At 36.9% G+C, this 16,559-nt stretch overlaps 1 protein-coding gene across 1 annotated transcript; it reads right to left on the reverse strand.

Moving 5' to 3' along the window:
• Window positions 1-15,326: 15,326 nt before the first annotated feature.
• LOC124896731 lies at window positions 15,327-16,297 on the reverse strand. The gene is made up of 4 exons (XM_047408476.1): window positions 16,201-16,297; window positions 16,041-16,108; window positions 15,567-15,947; window positions 15,327-15,470 (listed from the first exon to the last, which is right to left on the reverse strand). The coding sequence occupies exons 1-4, from the start codon at window positions 16,295-16,297 to the stop codon at window positions 15,327-15,329; spliced, it is 690 nt and encodes a 229-aa protein (XP_047264432.1).
• Between the last annotated feature and the right edge of the window lie 262 nt (window positions 16,298-16,559).

A 16,559-nucleotide genomic window follows, 5' to 3' on the forward strand; every position in this document is an offset into this window, starting at 1 on the left:
TATTTTGCTTTGCACATAATAGAATAGTTCTAGAAATCACCTTAAACAAAGAATATACAACAACCTTACATCTCACATGGAATATGCTCTACTTAAGCAGGATCCTTATAGACTCTTACTAAACAATCACATGAACTCAACTTTAAGCCAACAAGTACAAGAGTGCTAAACATGAGCCTAGGAGTCTTAAAAGTAGTCCTTCATACAATAAATATGCTCTTTACAACCAAAACACTTTGATCATGAAGAAAATTATATGGCCAACACGAACATCTGACGTTTATTCTTAACCTAAAAAAGATTAAAAATGGGAATTTCTCCACCCCATACTAAAATATCAACTTTGTCCCCAAAGTATACATAAAAGTAGAGATAGAAATACTCCGTGAGGACTCCAGGCCTAGCTAGCAGCATCTTTGCAGATCAAGAGTATTTGGGGACCCCACACTCAGTATAGCTTAACTTTGTTAGCAACCATATCCCTCAAGTACTTAGCTTACTTGGGAATTCCTTGCAAAATATCTAAAGAGGTAAGTTAATATGTAGCTCTCTGAACATGTCAAATAACTTCTTGAAGCACGCATCCTTCTTTGCCTTAATATGCATCTATGTGAAAGGAGGTTGTGGGATCTTTTTCACTTCTTCAACGACTTTTGTTTTCGAGTTCTTAGACTTTCTCAAATTTTTAGCAACTTTTTCATTAACCTGTATTGGAGCTTTATCTATATCTACCTACTTAGTTACTTTTGGAGGTTCTTCTTTAAGATTTTTAACAATCATCAATGAGATTGCCATAACTTGTTTGGATTTTCAGTGTCACCTTGGCAACCAACTTTGAGGCCTTGAATTTTGTGCCTACTATATTTGACCTAACTACAACTCTAAGCCCTTTGTAATGGTCTTCTAATTCTTTACATCTTCATCCAATTTTGATTGGGAAGCTAGAATTTATTTCATTATCTACTCCAATAACTATTTGTAGCCTCATCTGGTTTTTGCATGAAGCGCATAATCTCACTGCGAATTCTTGCAATCTTTCCAAATGGGAAAAATTGGATGAGTAATCTCTGAGCTAAGTTATCCCAAGTAGTTATTGATTTTATTTGCTCAGTATTTAACCAGTTCTTCACTTCCCCTAATAGTGAAATAGGGAATAGTGTAATTGGTTGACATACCTGTAAGGATAAATGTTTCACTAATCTCCAGAATATTTCACAAGTGGGCTTGAGGATCTTCATGTAAAATTTTGGTAAACTATCCACTACTGATTAGAAGCTTCACCATATTATGTTTAAGCTCAAAATTACCTCCAACTTCCGGTGTCTTAAAAGGGGAGCTCAAATATATTGGAAGTGGGATTGCAACTTCTCTAAGTATCCTACGAGCTTGTTGTTCTTCAGCCATAATAGCTAGATTCTTTTGATTTTCTTCCATTTGCAAAATTTGATGAAGAAGGATTGCTTCTCTCATTCGTTGATTAAAGCATAGCTCAGGTTTGAGGCTTGGTTCAACCAATTCTCAATCCCTTGCCAACTTACTACTTAGAAAACCTATTTCCTACAAATACAAAATCAAAACCAAGTGTAAAGCAACAAAATAATCACAAAAAGAAAACTAAAAGTAAAATAGTTGCAAAATTACAACTCCCCGGCAAGGCGCCAAAAACATGACAGTACCTAAGCACACACACAAGTGTACATGGTATACAAAGTAGTAAAGTGGCCCCTTTACAAGCCAAGTATCAAACCCATAGGGACTAGTGTTAAGCAACTGTCAACTTTCAGTTCAACTACTCAGATTAAATTGATGCAACAGTAACCAAAAGAGAGCTGCATTTTATAAACAAAAAAAGTAAACACTATGCAAAATTAAGATTTGAGACAATAAATGGAGGAAAGCCCAGGGTTAAAGCACTTTGAAAAATCATACTACACTATTGAACTTTATTCGTTAACTCGATTATCTTATTTGTTGATTCGAAGGGTTAATAGCATGATCGTGGTCTCCCGACCTCTAATAGTCTGTTTAACTTTAACATTACAACTACATCATTGAGCAGGGATATAATAATCTAATTAAGTGCTTAACGTTATCATTCTACACGGGAATCAAGTAAGGCTTCTAGGTACATCCCTATCCTAGACGCTAATTCAAATTCCTTATTTCATAAAAGAATAAGAACCCTACTTTGTTCATCCCTATGTTCTATCTTCCTATTCCCCCTTCCGAGATCACAAGGTTGACAATAGATATATTATAAGGGTGAGCATTCCTTAAAATAATTAAAACAAGGATGAACAAACAACCAAATATGATAAGAATATTAAATAAAATCAATTCAAAAAAATAATAGTCTTGTTCTTGGCTTTAACCTCGGAAAGGCAGAGTTTATCCTCTAATTGACATTATCATCATCCAAGGTATGGAATTCATTACCCAATCTATTAAAAATCTAAAACAAAGAATAATAAAACCTAATTTTTTAGAGCATCCACCTCCTCTCCAGTCCCAAGACATCAAAAGTTGTTTCAATTGATCTCACGTATTCCATTTATAGCTGGGCAAAACTTTCCCACTTTTGTACTTCACCGCATCGTGGTTTTATCCACATAGCTATTACTTCGTGACTTGGCCTAATCGCGATGAGATACTGGAACCCACCACTTTGATATTTCACCTTTTACCATAACATGATGCTTTTGCATTGAGTTTCTCAAAATCAATACTTGTCATTTTATCCTTCACCGTAATATGGTCTTGGCTCCCAGGTCCTCTATTCTTGTCACATTGTGTATTATGCTCTCATTGATCACTCCAAGCCTTTTTGGGATGTTTCAACCTAATTTGAAGCTTGTTGATCCTTTATTTATAATTATAATAAAATATCCAATGATACAAAACGGTATCTAAAAGATCACAAAAATAGTCCGCAAACACACAAATAGTCCACACGCACAAGACACTAAACAGAAACAACAAACTCAAAGTTAAACGATAAAGAAGATATGTAACTTGACACAATGAGAACTTATAATGCAGCAACTAAAGAGTGTATTAATACTCTAAAACCTCCACAAAACAAGTTAACAAGCACAAAGTTTTTATGGAACACAAGAGGAACTCAGTTCAGTTAAGCACTCTCATTTCTAGCTGATACACTTAATACAAGAAGAAACCATTTCTTGTGATGTCAAAGTGGTGGTCTAATCTCTTCTTCATAGGAAAGTGATGTTCAATATTACAAGTGATTTAAGCATGAGCTAAATAAGCAATTAAGACTAAGGGGTTCCTACTTATAATCTATTACAAAAGAGATAGGAAATGACACCTTTACCCTTAATGAAGGGGGTGGGCTTGGAGTGTATAAATGGGACTGCGTTGTAGTGTTTTTAAGACACTCAAGGTATGTCTTCACACTTTAATACATACAATCCCTTGGACAAACTTAAGACATGCTCAAACATATCTATATTCATGAATGTGCCTTGAAGAAGTTGTTGTTCCCAAGCTTAGCTCCTAGGGAATGGTCTTGAGCTCTTGATACTCGTTTGCCACTCTTTTGCAAAGGCCTTCACACTCTTCCCTCTTGTTGGATATGGTTTGAGTATGGATTCTTGTGTTTGTACCCTCTTTGCACTCGTATCACTTGTAATCCTTGTGCTCTTTACGCTTGTATCATTCGCTCTATCTTGAAAGAAATTTTTCCTCAAATTTACGCCTTGTAAAACCAAAGAGGGAAAACAAGAACACAATCCTCATGGTATAAAGGTTAGCATTAGTGTAACAAATTATATAATCACACCAAGGGGGTAAACCTTTGGAATACATCCAACAATCCTTTGTTATGATGATGAAACACTTACTACAAGCATTATAAAGGACTTGGGTACGATAGACATCAAGGGAAGAGGAATGCAACCCGAGACCATCACATATATCAATAGGCCAAGGTTGTTCACATTTGAAATACAACCACGAGTCCTTTGTGTGTGACATGAAAAACATAGCTTGAATGGAACAAAGGATGTGTTTTTGGAAAATACCAAGAGATAAGGAAACTACAATGGTCTTGATGGCCTTACTATACTCAAATGGTAAGACTACCTTTAGCTTAGGAACCATAAGAGACATTTGTTTCATTACCTATACAAAAGACCTCATCAAATATGGTCCCACTATTGATCCTAAGGTCTCCCTTACCCACATATCTTTATCATTCAAATAAATAAACCAGCCACAAAATTTACTACCACTACACAGTACAAATTTAAAAACAACATGGTTATCATCATAGGTAAAGAGGTAGTATAGAAAGGAATCTAGTGTGAAGACATCTTGCTGACCCTTGTTTTATCCATGAAACACATAGTTTGAACATTACAAAGGATAGGGATGAGATAATCCTCAAGGACAGATAAGCATAAGTTGAGGAACTACTTTTCCAACCCGGTAATGTTCCGAGATCAATGGAATGGTGTAACCGAGGGTATAAGACAAGGTTAGTCAATCTTTTTATTAGGCTATCATCTAAGACTAAAGATTTGTGACCTAGAAGTGTTCTATTAAATGCAAGCACACCTTTATTCACAAGTTTTCCAAGCATATAATTACCTTGACCAAAACTAGTAGCACTGTTTGCATCACACAAGATCAAAGGGATATGTCTAACATCATGGTCAATATTACAAGAATGAACACTAACTTTAGTCTTTTGAATCACATCACTCACATGATCAAGTAGTGAACTATCCTTAAGAGCAAATTGACCAACATATGCAATAAGAGAACTACAAAGGAAAGATTCATGTTTTTCTACACTATGTAAACCTGAAGCTACTTCACATTGGCTACTACTAGCCTAAGGAAGTGTAGAGTGTAGCAATGATACCTCGGTATATGCCACAACAACCCACTTATTTGGAGCTCTCGACCAAGGGTGTCACTAGCTCATTTCCCATGTTCTTGTGTGAAACCCCTTTTTGATCCTTCTTTGCTAGAATATGAAATAGAACCTATACATAAGAAGGATCAATGCTATTCAAAGTGCTAGCATTTGGGTTATTATGTATCAAAGATCCTTTGTGCGCAAATCCCACAAGCATATTTTTCTTTTTCTTTCCTACTTCACTACCCGCGGTTTCCCTTTTCCTTGCCCTCTTTTCTTCACATTCTTCTTGTATCTCACCACTAAGTTTCTCTACATCTTAAGGCTTTGAGTCATTCTCCTTGGATCCTAATTCTCCTACTTTTTCTACTTGGATTGGATGTTTCCGGTTTAGTGTAGCTTGGGAAGGAGACATTAGATTTAGTGGAGTGTAGGGTCTTTGAGTGGTAGGATTTTGGAGTGGATGGTTCAGGTTTAGGGATGGAATTTGGGTTCCTAGTCCTCCTTGTGGAACTTGGTAGAGTGAGGAATGGATAGGTCCATCTTGTTCTCGGCTTTAGGAGTAAAGATTGACTTGGTTTATAGCACTTGGTAGATACAATCTTTGGTGCAAGGTCTCGGGGGTAATAGTAGGTGAGGTGTTTTAAGGGGTATGAGGTAGAGAAATCCTTTGGCTTTACACCCTCTCCAACCTCTAACTCTTTGAGTCCACATCCGAACCTAATTTCTCAATATTTACCTTCATCCTAGCCACACCTAAAGATAAAGTTTCAAGAATAGTTAAGAGGACATTCATAACATTATAGTCCATTTGCAATTGTACCTATAAAACAAGCAAACGTTAGTTCAAAATACGCTCACACATTCTTTACACTCAGCTTCCTCACTTGGTTCTTCAAGTATTGTAAGCCAGCTATCATTCCATGAGTGCTTAACAATGAGTCTACTCTTGAGTTCGATTTTATTTCTATTTTGAAGACTTAAGGAAGTTTTGTACGCACTTGAACCAAGAAAAAATGCAAATTGTAAACGAGAAAAGCACCACAAAGAACGATGACATAAATAAGTACTCAAAAACTAGTTCACAACTTCGTAGGTTGTTACCTAGTTGCCAACTAGTTTAGTAGTCAATAGAAAGAAAACTAGCAGAGAAAAGGAAAGAAACTTGAAAGGTCCTATGACTTGAGTTTGTTGTTGATGTGGCCCATAATTTTTTATTTTTTCCACTTGGTGTTGTTGTTTTTGTTTAAGTTGGATGTTGTCGCACTTGAATGACTCAATCTTGATTGTTTGGTGAGGATTTTTCTATTTTTGGAGTGAAAAAAGGAAAGAATTGGAACTCTTTTTCCAAAGGTCAAGGTGTCAATAAGAGTTTCACCAACTTGCACCAAAATGGCAAAACACCTTTTTGGCTTTGGTTTGTCCCTTTCCCCTTTTGGTTCTTTTTGAAAAAGGTTTGACACCCTTTTGGTAAGTAAACTTTTTGGGAGGCCCTTTGTCTATTTGCCTCTTTGGTGTTGTATTGAAACTAATCCCAAGACAAACACAAGACCTTGCCTCTCTCTTCCTTTTTTTCAAATCAAACAAGCCTTCTGCCCAACATTCATCTCAAGAACAATATGAACAACAACAAGAACACTTATGAACAACAACAACATTCCAAACCATCCAACCATTCAAAAACACAAAACAAAGCTCAAATATTGGACCTTAGACTCAAGTGTGCTAGGACAACAGCAATCCTACACAGGAAACTACTAAGACAAGTAAAATAACACCTAAATCTAGACACAAATTCAGCCAAACAATAACAACACTTCGGCCAAGACACCAAATCCGTAGAATAACTTCTTTTTGTGAGATTTTAGACCTTGGATACCACTTCTAATGTTAGGAAATAAAAATATAACACTATAACACACAAAACACACAAAAATCACATGAAAACTAAGCTTCAAATTTCATCCTAAACATAAAAATGTGGACAGATTACTATTTTTAGAGTTTTTCAGCTTTTCAACACTTTTTTTTAATTTTTGAGTGAACAATCTCAAGACTGATCTCGTATGAATGAAATCAACTGATACCAAACAGTATCTAAAAGTGCACGAAAACAGTCAGCATATACACAAGCAGTCCACACGCACAAGACACTAAACGAAAACAACAAACTCAAACTTAAACGATAAACAAGATATGTAACTTGACACAATGAGAACTCATAATGCAGAAACTAAAGAGTGTATTAATACTATAAAACTTCCAAAAAATAAGTTAACATGCACCACGTTCTTACGAACACAAGAGGAGCTCGGTTCCCTCAAGCACTCTCGTTTCTAGTCGATACACACAACACAAGAAGAAACCATTTCTTGTGGTGTCAAATGGTGGTCTACTCTCTTCTTGAGAGGAAGATGATTTTCAATATTGCAAGTGATTTTTAAGAATACGCTAACTAAGCAATTAAGACTAAGGGGTTCCTACTTATAGTCTATTACAAAAGAGATGGGAAATAAAACCTTTACCCTTAATGAAAGGGGTGGGTTTGGAGTATATAAATGGGGCTTCCTTGTATATTTTTAACACACTCAAGGCATGTCTTCACACTTTAATAGATAAACTCCCTTGGACAAAATTAAGACATGCTCAAACACATCCATCTTTATGAATGTGCCTTGAAGACGTTGTAGTTCCCGAGCTTGGCTCCTAGGGAATGGTCTTGAGCTCTTGAAACCCGTTCGCTACTCTTTTGCAAAGGCCTTCACACTCTTCCCTTTTGTTGGATATGTTTGGAGTATGGCTTCTTTTGCTTGTACCCTCTTTGAACTCATATCACTTGTAATCCTTATGTTCTTATGCTTATATCAATCCAAGCAATCTATACATTACAAACCTGAATTAAAGATCAAAACAAAACAACATTTAAGACAATGAACTAGAAACTTAATATGCCCAAATTATAACTCTCTTACAAGAGTGTAAGCGGTCGTTGTCAAATATATAACTCAACTAGGTTTGGTGTCGAATCCCACAGGAAATACTGTGTTTACTAAGTGTTGCGGTTGTTATTAGACTGTTGATTAAAGGTTAAGAAATAAAGGGGGTTTTGTAATATTAATAGTTTTCTTTCATATTTGTGTCACACAAAAGTCCAGCTAATGAGAGTTAATGTTGATGTAATTTCAATGAGGATGAATTAACTATAGTTATGCTCACCAAGATGTTCAAAAAGTTATGGTTGTGAACTTGAGCTCGAGTTCTGACATTTGTGTTCAATTGCAAAAATTATTGAATTCAAAGAATTACTCACGTGTTTCTCAACCTAATGGGTGTTTCACCCTTTAATGCTCTCGAACTTAAAGAATTCATGCATTATTCAATAACACTCTCATGGGAGTTAATCCTGTTAAGGAATCAATGTATCAACCAAGAGGGTAAACCTATGGATTTCATGTGAATCACTTCTTTTCCCAACAACTCCTTTCTTATCAGACAAGTGGTGTTTATGGCCTTACTTCTCAAGTTTGCAACCAAGAGATGTCATTATAATGAAGAAAGATTCATGCAATTCAGCAAGATGTTAAAAATCAAAATCGATTCACAAAACCTAACCAATTATCTACATCAAGGCGCCCATAACCCTAGTTGTGGAAGCTTACCTACTCATCTTCATATCAGAAATCAAAGATATATTGATGTTAATAAATAACTTTAGAAGAGTACTTATAAAAGTCACAATATCATACTTCTCACTCTTCTTGGGAAAATATCACAACTAATAATTAGATCTCAATCTCTAGATTCAAATCCCAATGAAAAGTATTACAAATGCCCTCAATAAAGGAGAAAGTCTAAAACTAATCATACAAGAAAAGTCGTGACTAAACCCTAATACTTGGTATTTATATGACTCCCAAACAGGGGTTTTAAAATTCAAACTCAAATTTTCTACTTTATGGTCCACTGGTCAAGCGATAGTTCATCGCAGGTCCAATGGTCCATCTCCTGTACCATTACTGGACCTCCAGTGATTTAATTCTGTTCTTCTGGGTGACAGGTAGAGTGACGGTCCATCACAAGGTCGATGGCTCATCGCCTAGAACATCGCAGGACTTCAAGTGATTGTGCATTCTGTATCTTAGCAATGGTTTAAACTGACGATTCATCGTAGAGTCGACGGTCCATTTCTTGGACCATCGCAGGATGTCCAGATTCTTTAACGTCTACTTTTGGCTGATGGTTTAGATCGATGGTTCATAACAAGGTCGATAATCCATCGCATAAGCCGTTGCTGCTCATTTCCTTTGTTTTGCTCAGATTGTCCAAGTTTTTCTTTTAAATTAGTTCTTCCTTAAAAAACTAAAAATACTATGTTAAATACAACAATGGCTGCTTGAAAACACACGGTTATCCTAAGAAAAAGGCCTAGAATATTTTGTCAAAAGACGGAACATCAACACCCTCAACTTAAGGCAATTGCTTGTCCTCAAGAAAATCAAAACCAAGGTTGATAAATAAACAACATCATGATGGGAACTCAACAGTCATATCAACACAGCTATACAATCATTCAACTGACCATTCAACTAAGTGCTCTAACAAATAAGGATCTACAACTGGCATCAACTACCACTCAACATATTTATAGCCACAGATACAATTCCCAAAGTAATCAACAGTCTAAGGTTAACTGTCATTCCCTTACATCTAAAAAAGTCCACCTCTCATTATATATAATCAATATGTGGACAAAATTACTACTCTCTCTCAGAACAGAAGTAGCAAACATAGTGCACACCCATAGGCTTGCCCCTATCACCTAATTTTTTCTTATAACTGACTCGCTAGGATCAAGTAGGACTTTTTAGGATCAGTAATAAGGTTTTGGGCTCGGTGAGGATATATATTTAGGGAGAAGTGACTTGTAAACAAGAGTATTTCACTCTCTTCACCCTTCTTGGTAGTTACTCGCCAAGACTATAACTTTATTCGGTCATTTCAACTCCTACTGTTCATCCATCCTTGAAATAATATCTTTTTTTTTATAATCAGCATCAGCCACCCTCAACTTATGCTGATGCTATTAGTTGAGGTGCACAATATCTATTTAGAAATCTAATTAGATCAAGGCCAGAAGCTTACTCATAATTTTAACTTGAATCGACCTCCTATGTTGCCAACAACTCAACAGTAGCCACCCTCAACTTAGGAAATTTTCCTAAGTTAAAGTGCACAATGTCCAATATCGAACAAGGGATAATGCTAAATACTAACATTTACTATAGAGTGAATCACTATTTATTCGGGTAGTACAAATATTAACAAGGCTCAACATGGTTGCAATGGAAAACAACACAATTTTTTTTGGTGGGTCATTATTTTAGATAAATGGACTAACAAACAAAGAGGTCGACTATCCTGTCTTATTTAGTCAGAAACAACACAACAACAAATGAACCAGGCATGTTTTGGGTGTAGCATCTATGTATGAACTACACAAACACTCACACATACAAGCACTAAATTAATTCTAATTCTACGAACTCTTGGGGTTCATAACATGTGGCTATAATTACTTACATTCGTATGCCAATTTCAGAGTCACAGATGGTCATACAATACTTTTACCAATAGGAAAAAGAAGAATTAATTATATAAAACATGTACACAAACACTTTGCCCCAGTCACTTATCATTCACTCATACAAACTGATTCTAACATAACATTACTTTTAATTCATGGAATAGCATTACCAACAGAATATGACTTAAGAAATGAGAAATTTCAATCCTAGCCAAAAGAACATGACTTAAGAAAAGAGAAATTTCAATCCTAGATAAGAAATAAAAATGCAACAACTTAATAACAATATAGACATGCTGATTCTCCTAGATAGCACATAGGAGGGAAAGAATATTGGCAACACAACCCCCATAGTACAAGCACAAGCACATCCCCCTACAGAAAATAATACTTTGTGCTCAATGCATATAATTTAAGTACAAAGGAGTGGAAATACTTGTGGTGCCTCTTTTTCATCTAAGGTATCGGTGAAGTGTGGTGAGGCTCCAACATCCTCACTGAGTGCAATGTTAGCCCCTATGGTGGTAGGTGTACTGAAAATATCTCTCTCCACAATTTGAGGTATCAACTATCTAACAATGTCTAAAATTTTCCCCCTAATTGGGATAGAGCTTGGGGAAACACCTGTATCTTCTTCTTGGATTCTCTTCTTCCTCTTCTTCTCTCATTTCATCGACTTTTTTATCACCTTCTGTATCTGGTATTCTTTAAATTCTTTTGGTAACATGGATGTAAGTTTTTTTTCTCAACTCTCTTTGTAGCTCTTCAACTTTTTCATTAGTTTCTGCTACTCTCTTAGCTTTATCCTCAATCGGTCACCCGATCAAATCAGCAGTGCTTCATCCTTGTTACTTGGAATCTAAAATGGATCAAATATGGTATGCTGTGGTTGCTGGCTTATCTTATCCACATCATCTTGGATTTGTCTAACTTCTTCAATAAACTTTGCAAAGTCTGGGATGGACATGGTATCCAACTTCTTATTTATCCGCTCCTTCATGTTGACTATTCTGAGATGGATGTTTCTGAATAGGCGAACTTCTTCTTCCATAATTCTCTCAAAAAAGAGTTTAAAATCTGCCCCTATATAGCCAACTTCTTGTTAATAATTTTCTATGCTTTTATTAGCTTTGTAAAGTTTTCCTAGTTCAGCTTGTATTCTATATGTTGGGGCAGAATTGATGCAAAATTTGTCGTTCCCCCAATGGGAATTGAAGTTGAACCTGTATAAGTAACAGAATGCACGTACGTAGCAAGTGGTAATTGCATACCTGAAGGACCCTCTGCTGATTCAGGAACTGACTCTAACTGAGTTTGCTGAGCTGGAGGCCTGTTGACTCACATATCGAACTTTGAGTCATCCCTCGTCTTTTTAATATCCTGCTTATGTGTTTCCTGGATCTCATTATCGACTCTGCTAATCCAAAGGATCTTCACTTGCTTGCACAATTTTATAATAATGCATGGGAATGGAAATGCAGTGTGAGTCTTATGAGCACGAAAGAATATTTCATCAGAAATAATGTGGCCAAAATCCACAGTCAATCCCTCAACCAAAGAAGCAACTATCATGGATCTCATAAGTTCTAAGCAGTCATCACCGACTTGGCCTTAAAACTTAGGGACAATTTAGATATTCATTTGTGGCCCTGTCAGTACTCTTACTAACCACAACCTTTTTGTAGTTCATGTGGATATTCGATGCTCCAATTTTGGAATTACCCCTGGTATCTGATATTCTGGCCCAAACAAGAACCTGTTCCATATTCCCTCTGAGATATCTATGTCAACTTCTAGGATAGGGACTATCTCAAGTTTTTTCATGTCTGTAGCTAATGCACCTTTGGGATAATCTTTCTTAAGCAACGCTAAGTAATTAGCAAAAATCTTGCGTACCAGATTTGGTTTATAAATCCCAAGTGGCCTACTCATCCATGCCAAATCATACTCATTGAATCTGTGCTCAAGCTCTGGATAGTCATGCAAGGTAGTTGTAACGATCTTATGTTCCTAAAAGATGGCCCTTTTTATGGCTACACTATCTGTTGGTGCCAACCTTTTGTAGAAGTTCTCTCGAGCACCCTCAATCTGTCACTGCATAGCTTTTCGCACATTCAGATCCTTGCGCCGAACCAAATTTGGGTCCGCTTGTTCTGGACTTTCCTCTTGGATGGTGTTACATACTTGAACCCCTTCCTTAATTGGAAATGATCTTGAGTTATTGCTGCTACTACTTTTATCCTCCTCTTCATACTAGGAGGATGAAGAAATCACCTAGCAATGCAGCCGGGTGTTGCGTGCCGGTGCGTCCTTACCTTGTGATTGACCTTGCCTGGACCCTTGGCCTCCACCTCTACCTCTGGTGGTTTGTCATTTTTTTCCATGATACCTACAAGAGAAATATTTATCAGTGCACAAACTTAAACCAGAAGATAGGAAATTTTATTGACCAACGACGGCTAGGGCAATAGTCCGTCAGAACTGTGAAGGTCCAACCACCCAAATCGTCGGAGTCATTCTAATAAAATTAATTCTAAAAAAAGTAGCGACGATTATAGGTGAAAGGTCATCGGGTATGCGACGGTCCGTTTCTTTGACCGTCACCTACCATTTTCCCTTTCAGGCGTCATTTCAGCATTTTGTCGGACAACTTGCATACACTTCATTCAAGGATAATTTTATGGAATTTTTATCAATAATACATATCCATATTTTGCCATTTTTTGGTCCATGGGTTACCAATACTTCCCCCAAGACATTATATGTTAGGTTTCAACTCACATCATCACCATAAAATACCAAACATAAGAAGAGAATTGGTTAACTTGATTTCATTCACCTATTCTATTGCGCATCATGTTGAAGAAAGATAAACAGTTAAAAGGAATTCATACCTTATTATTGCAGTACACTACTCTGACTGCGCAATTTCAAAACTGGACGCTATATGCCACCTTGTTTTAGAGATAAAGTTTTTGTTGCTTATTATTGACAGCAACAAAGAAAAGATAGTCTTTAAATATATGGAGAAGAGGGAACTGGAAAGTTTTAAGAGAAAATGTAAGGGTTCAGGTACGTTGAATCATTTAGGGGTTACTCAACCACTTTAAATCATCTATTTAAAACCATGTTGGGTATGGTAAGTAGGAAAAAATTGGATATTTAAATCGATCCAACCCGACCCACTGAAATAGGGTTAAATGAGATGGTTAGCACGACGGTTTGTTAGGTATGCAACTGTCCACCAGTCAAACCATCACCCCAATCCAGTGAACCTACATTCTGACTCATTGATGATGGTTCATACGATGGGCCATCAAACATGTGATGGAATGTTGGTCAACCCATCGCTACTTTTCCAGTTTATTGTATTCTAGACTTTGTTGCGACGGTAACTGCGACAGTAATTTAGATTGCGATGGTCTGTCGGGTAATTTGCCGGTCACTTAAAACTCCTTCTGCTTTTGTTTTCCTTGCAATCTTGTACCTACATACTTCCATAAACCCTTCAGCTTGGCCAAATTAACAAAACAAACAACAAAATAACTTAAGCCAATGATATACAACAACACCATGTGGGTTTCCTCCTACTAGAAACTGATTTATCATCGCGACATGACTTAGTTATCTCAATTACTCAGACTTCATAGAGATAGAAAGTAGCAATACTTTTCATCGAGTCTTTTGGACCTATATAAAGTTTTACTCATTGCTGATTGACATTGAAGATACTTCCATCTTCATTTTCAAGTTCGAATACTCCAGATAAGTAGACTTGACTAACTTTAAATGGGCCTGAACACTTGGACTTAAGTTTACTTGGGAATAGTTTGAGTCTAGATTTGAACAGAGGCACCAAGTCACCTTTCTGAAATTCCCTCTTTTCAATTTTGTGATCATAGTATTTCTTTATTGGTTCCTAGTACAGATCAACTCTTTCATAAGCTCCGAGACAGAACTCATCTATCTCATTAATCTGCCCCAGTCTTATATTTGCTACCTCATCCCACTTTAGATTAAGATGCTTTAGTGCCCATAGCGCTTTATGCTGTAGCTCAATCGCCAAATGGCATGCCTTGCCATAAACTAATTGGTATGGAGACATACCAATAGGATTCTTGAAAGTTGTTTGATATGATCATAATGCATCGTCCAACTTCTTAGACTAATCCTTCCTGCTAGCATTCACAGTCTTGGAAAGGATAGCCTTGATTTCCCAATTGGAGATTTCCACCTGCCCACTTGTTTGTAGGTGATATGGCGTATCTACCTTATGCTGCTTAACACCATATTTTGCCTACACGGCTTAGAAAATATTGTTGCAAAAGTGTGATCCTCCATCGCTTATGATGGTACGTGGAACCCCAAAGCGAGAGAAGATGTTTCTCCTTAAGAATGCAACGACTCCCTTCCCTTCATTATCTGCTAGAGCCACTTACTCAACCCATTTTGACACTTAGTCAAAGGATACCAAGATATATTTTATCTTAAATGAGCTCACGAAGGGCCCCATAAAGTCAATTCCCCAGACATCAAACAATCTACCTCTAACATCTTGGACATTGGCATCTCAGGGAACTTTTACATAGACCCTTGCCTTTGATGTTGGTCACATCTTTGTACGAACTCATAAGCGTCCTTGAACAAAGTGGGCCAATAGTAGCCACTTTGAAGAACTTTTCTGGTAGTACGATCACCAGCATGTTAACCTCCAGCTGGGGAAGCATGAGTCACTTTCAGTACACTCAACATCTCCACTTCTGGGATACATCATCTAATAATGCCATCTGCGCACTGCCGAAATAGATATAGTTCATCCAAACAATAATTTTTCACATTATGGAAAAACTTTTTCCTTTAATAAAAGGAAAGATTCTCCGGCATTACTTCATTTACAATATAGTTTGCAAAGTCAGCATACCAAGGTACTTTTTCGAGCACTGCAGCCAATACTTTCTCATTCAGAAAGGTATCATCAATCTCAAGCTTGTCTTTTACTACCTGCTCACCTTTGATTCAGGATAGGTGATCACCCACCTAATTCTCATATCCCTTCCAATCCTTGACCTCAAAGTCAAATTACTAAAGTAGCAATACCCACCGAATCAATCTTGGTTTAGCATCCATATTTCCTATTAGGTACCTTAAGCCAGCGCGGTCAGTGTGTACTACTACTTTGGTACCTAGAAAATATGCCCGATACTTCTTATAAGCATACACCGCTGCTAGAAGTTCCTGCTTTGTCACTGTATAATTCTTCTGAGCCCCATTTAGGTCCTTGCTTCCATAATATATCGAATGAAACAACTTTTCATTTTTTTGTTTGAGAACTGCTCCAAGTGCCACTCCACTGGCATTACACATAATCTCGACCGACTTCATCCAATCAGGAGTATTAATAATTAGAGCTTCCACTAGCTTCAACATAAGGCATTCAAAGGCCTTTCTGCCGTCATCATCAAAAGCAAATTTTGCTTCCTTCTCACAAAGTTTGCAAAGCGGGTTCACAATCTTTTAGAAATCCTGTATGAATCTACGGTAAAACCCTACATAACCAAGAAAACTGTGTACCCCTTTGACTGATATAGGAGGGGGTAGTTTCTCAATCACCTCAACCTTTACCTTGTCTACCTTAATGCCTTTATTTGAAATTCAATAAATGAGCACAATGCCTTCCTTCACCATGAAGTAGCATTTTTCCCAGTTAAGGACAAGGTTGAACTCCACACACCTCTGCAAAGCCCTACTCGGGTTTGCCAAGCACAGCTCAATGAATCTCCAAACACATAAAAATCATCCTTGAACACCTCCAAGATGTCCTTAACCATATCAGAGAAAATAAAAATCATGCACCATTGAAAGGTGGAGGATGCATAGCATAACCTAAATAGAATTTGCTTGAATACAAAAGTGCCATACGGACATATGAATGTAGTGTTATCCTAATCTTCAGGACAAATACAGATCTGATTTTAGCCAGAGTAACCATCCAAGAAATAATACCATCTCTTTCTCACCAACCGATCAAGCATATCATACATAAATGGCATAGGGAGATGGTCTTTCAGCGTCCATGAGTTTAGTTTGCGA

This window comes from Capsicum annuum, chromosome 3 (assembly GCF_002878395.1).
Source record: "Capsicum annuum cultivar UCD-10X-F1 chromosome 3, UCD10Xv1.1, whole genome shotgun sequence".
In the NCBI taxonomy this organism is placed as follows: domain Eukaryota; kingdom Viridiplantae; phylum Streptophyta; class Magnoliopsida; order Solanales; family Solanaceae; genus Capsicum; species Capsicum annuum.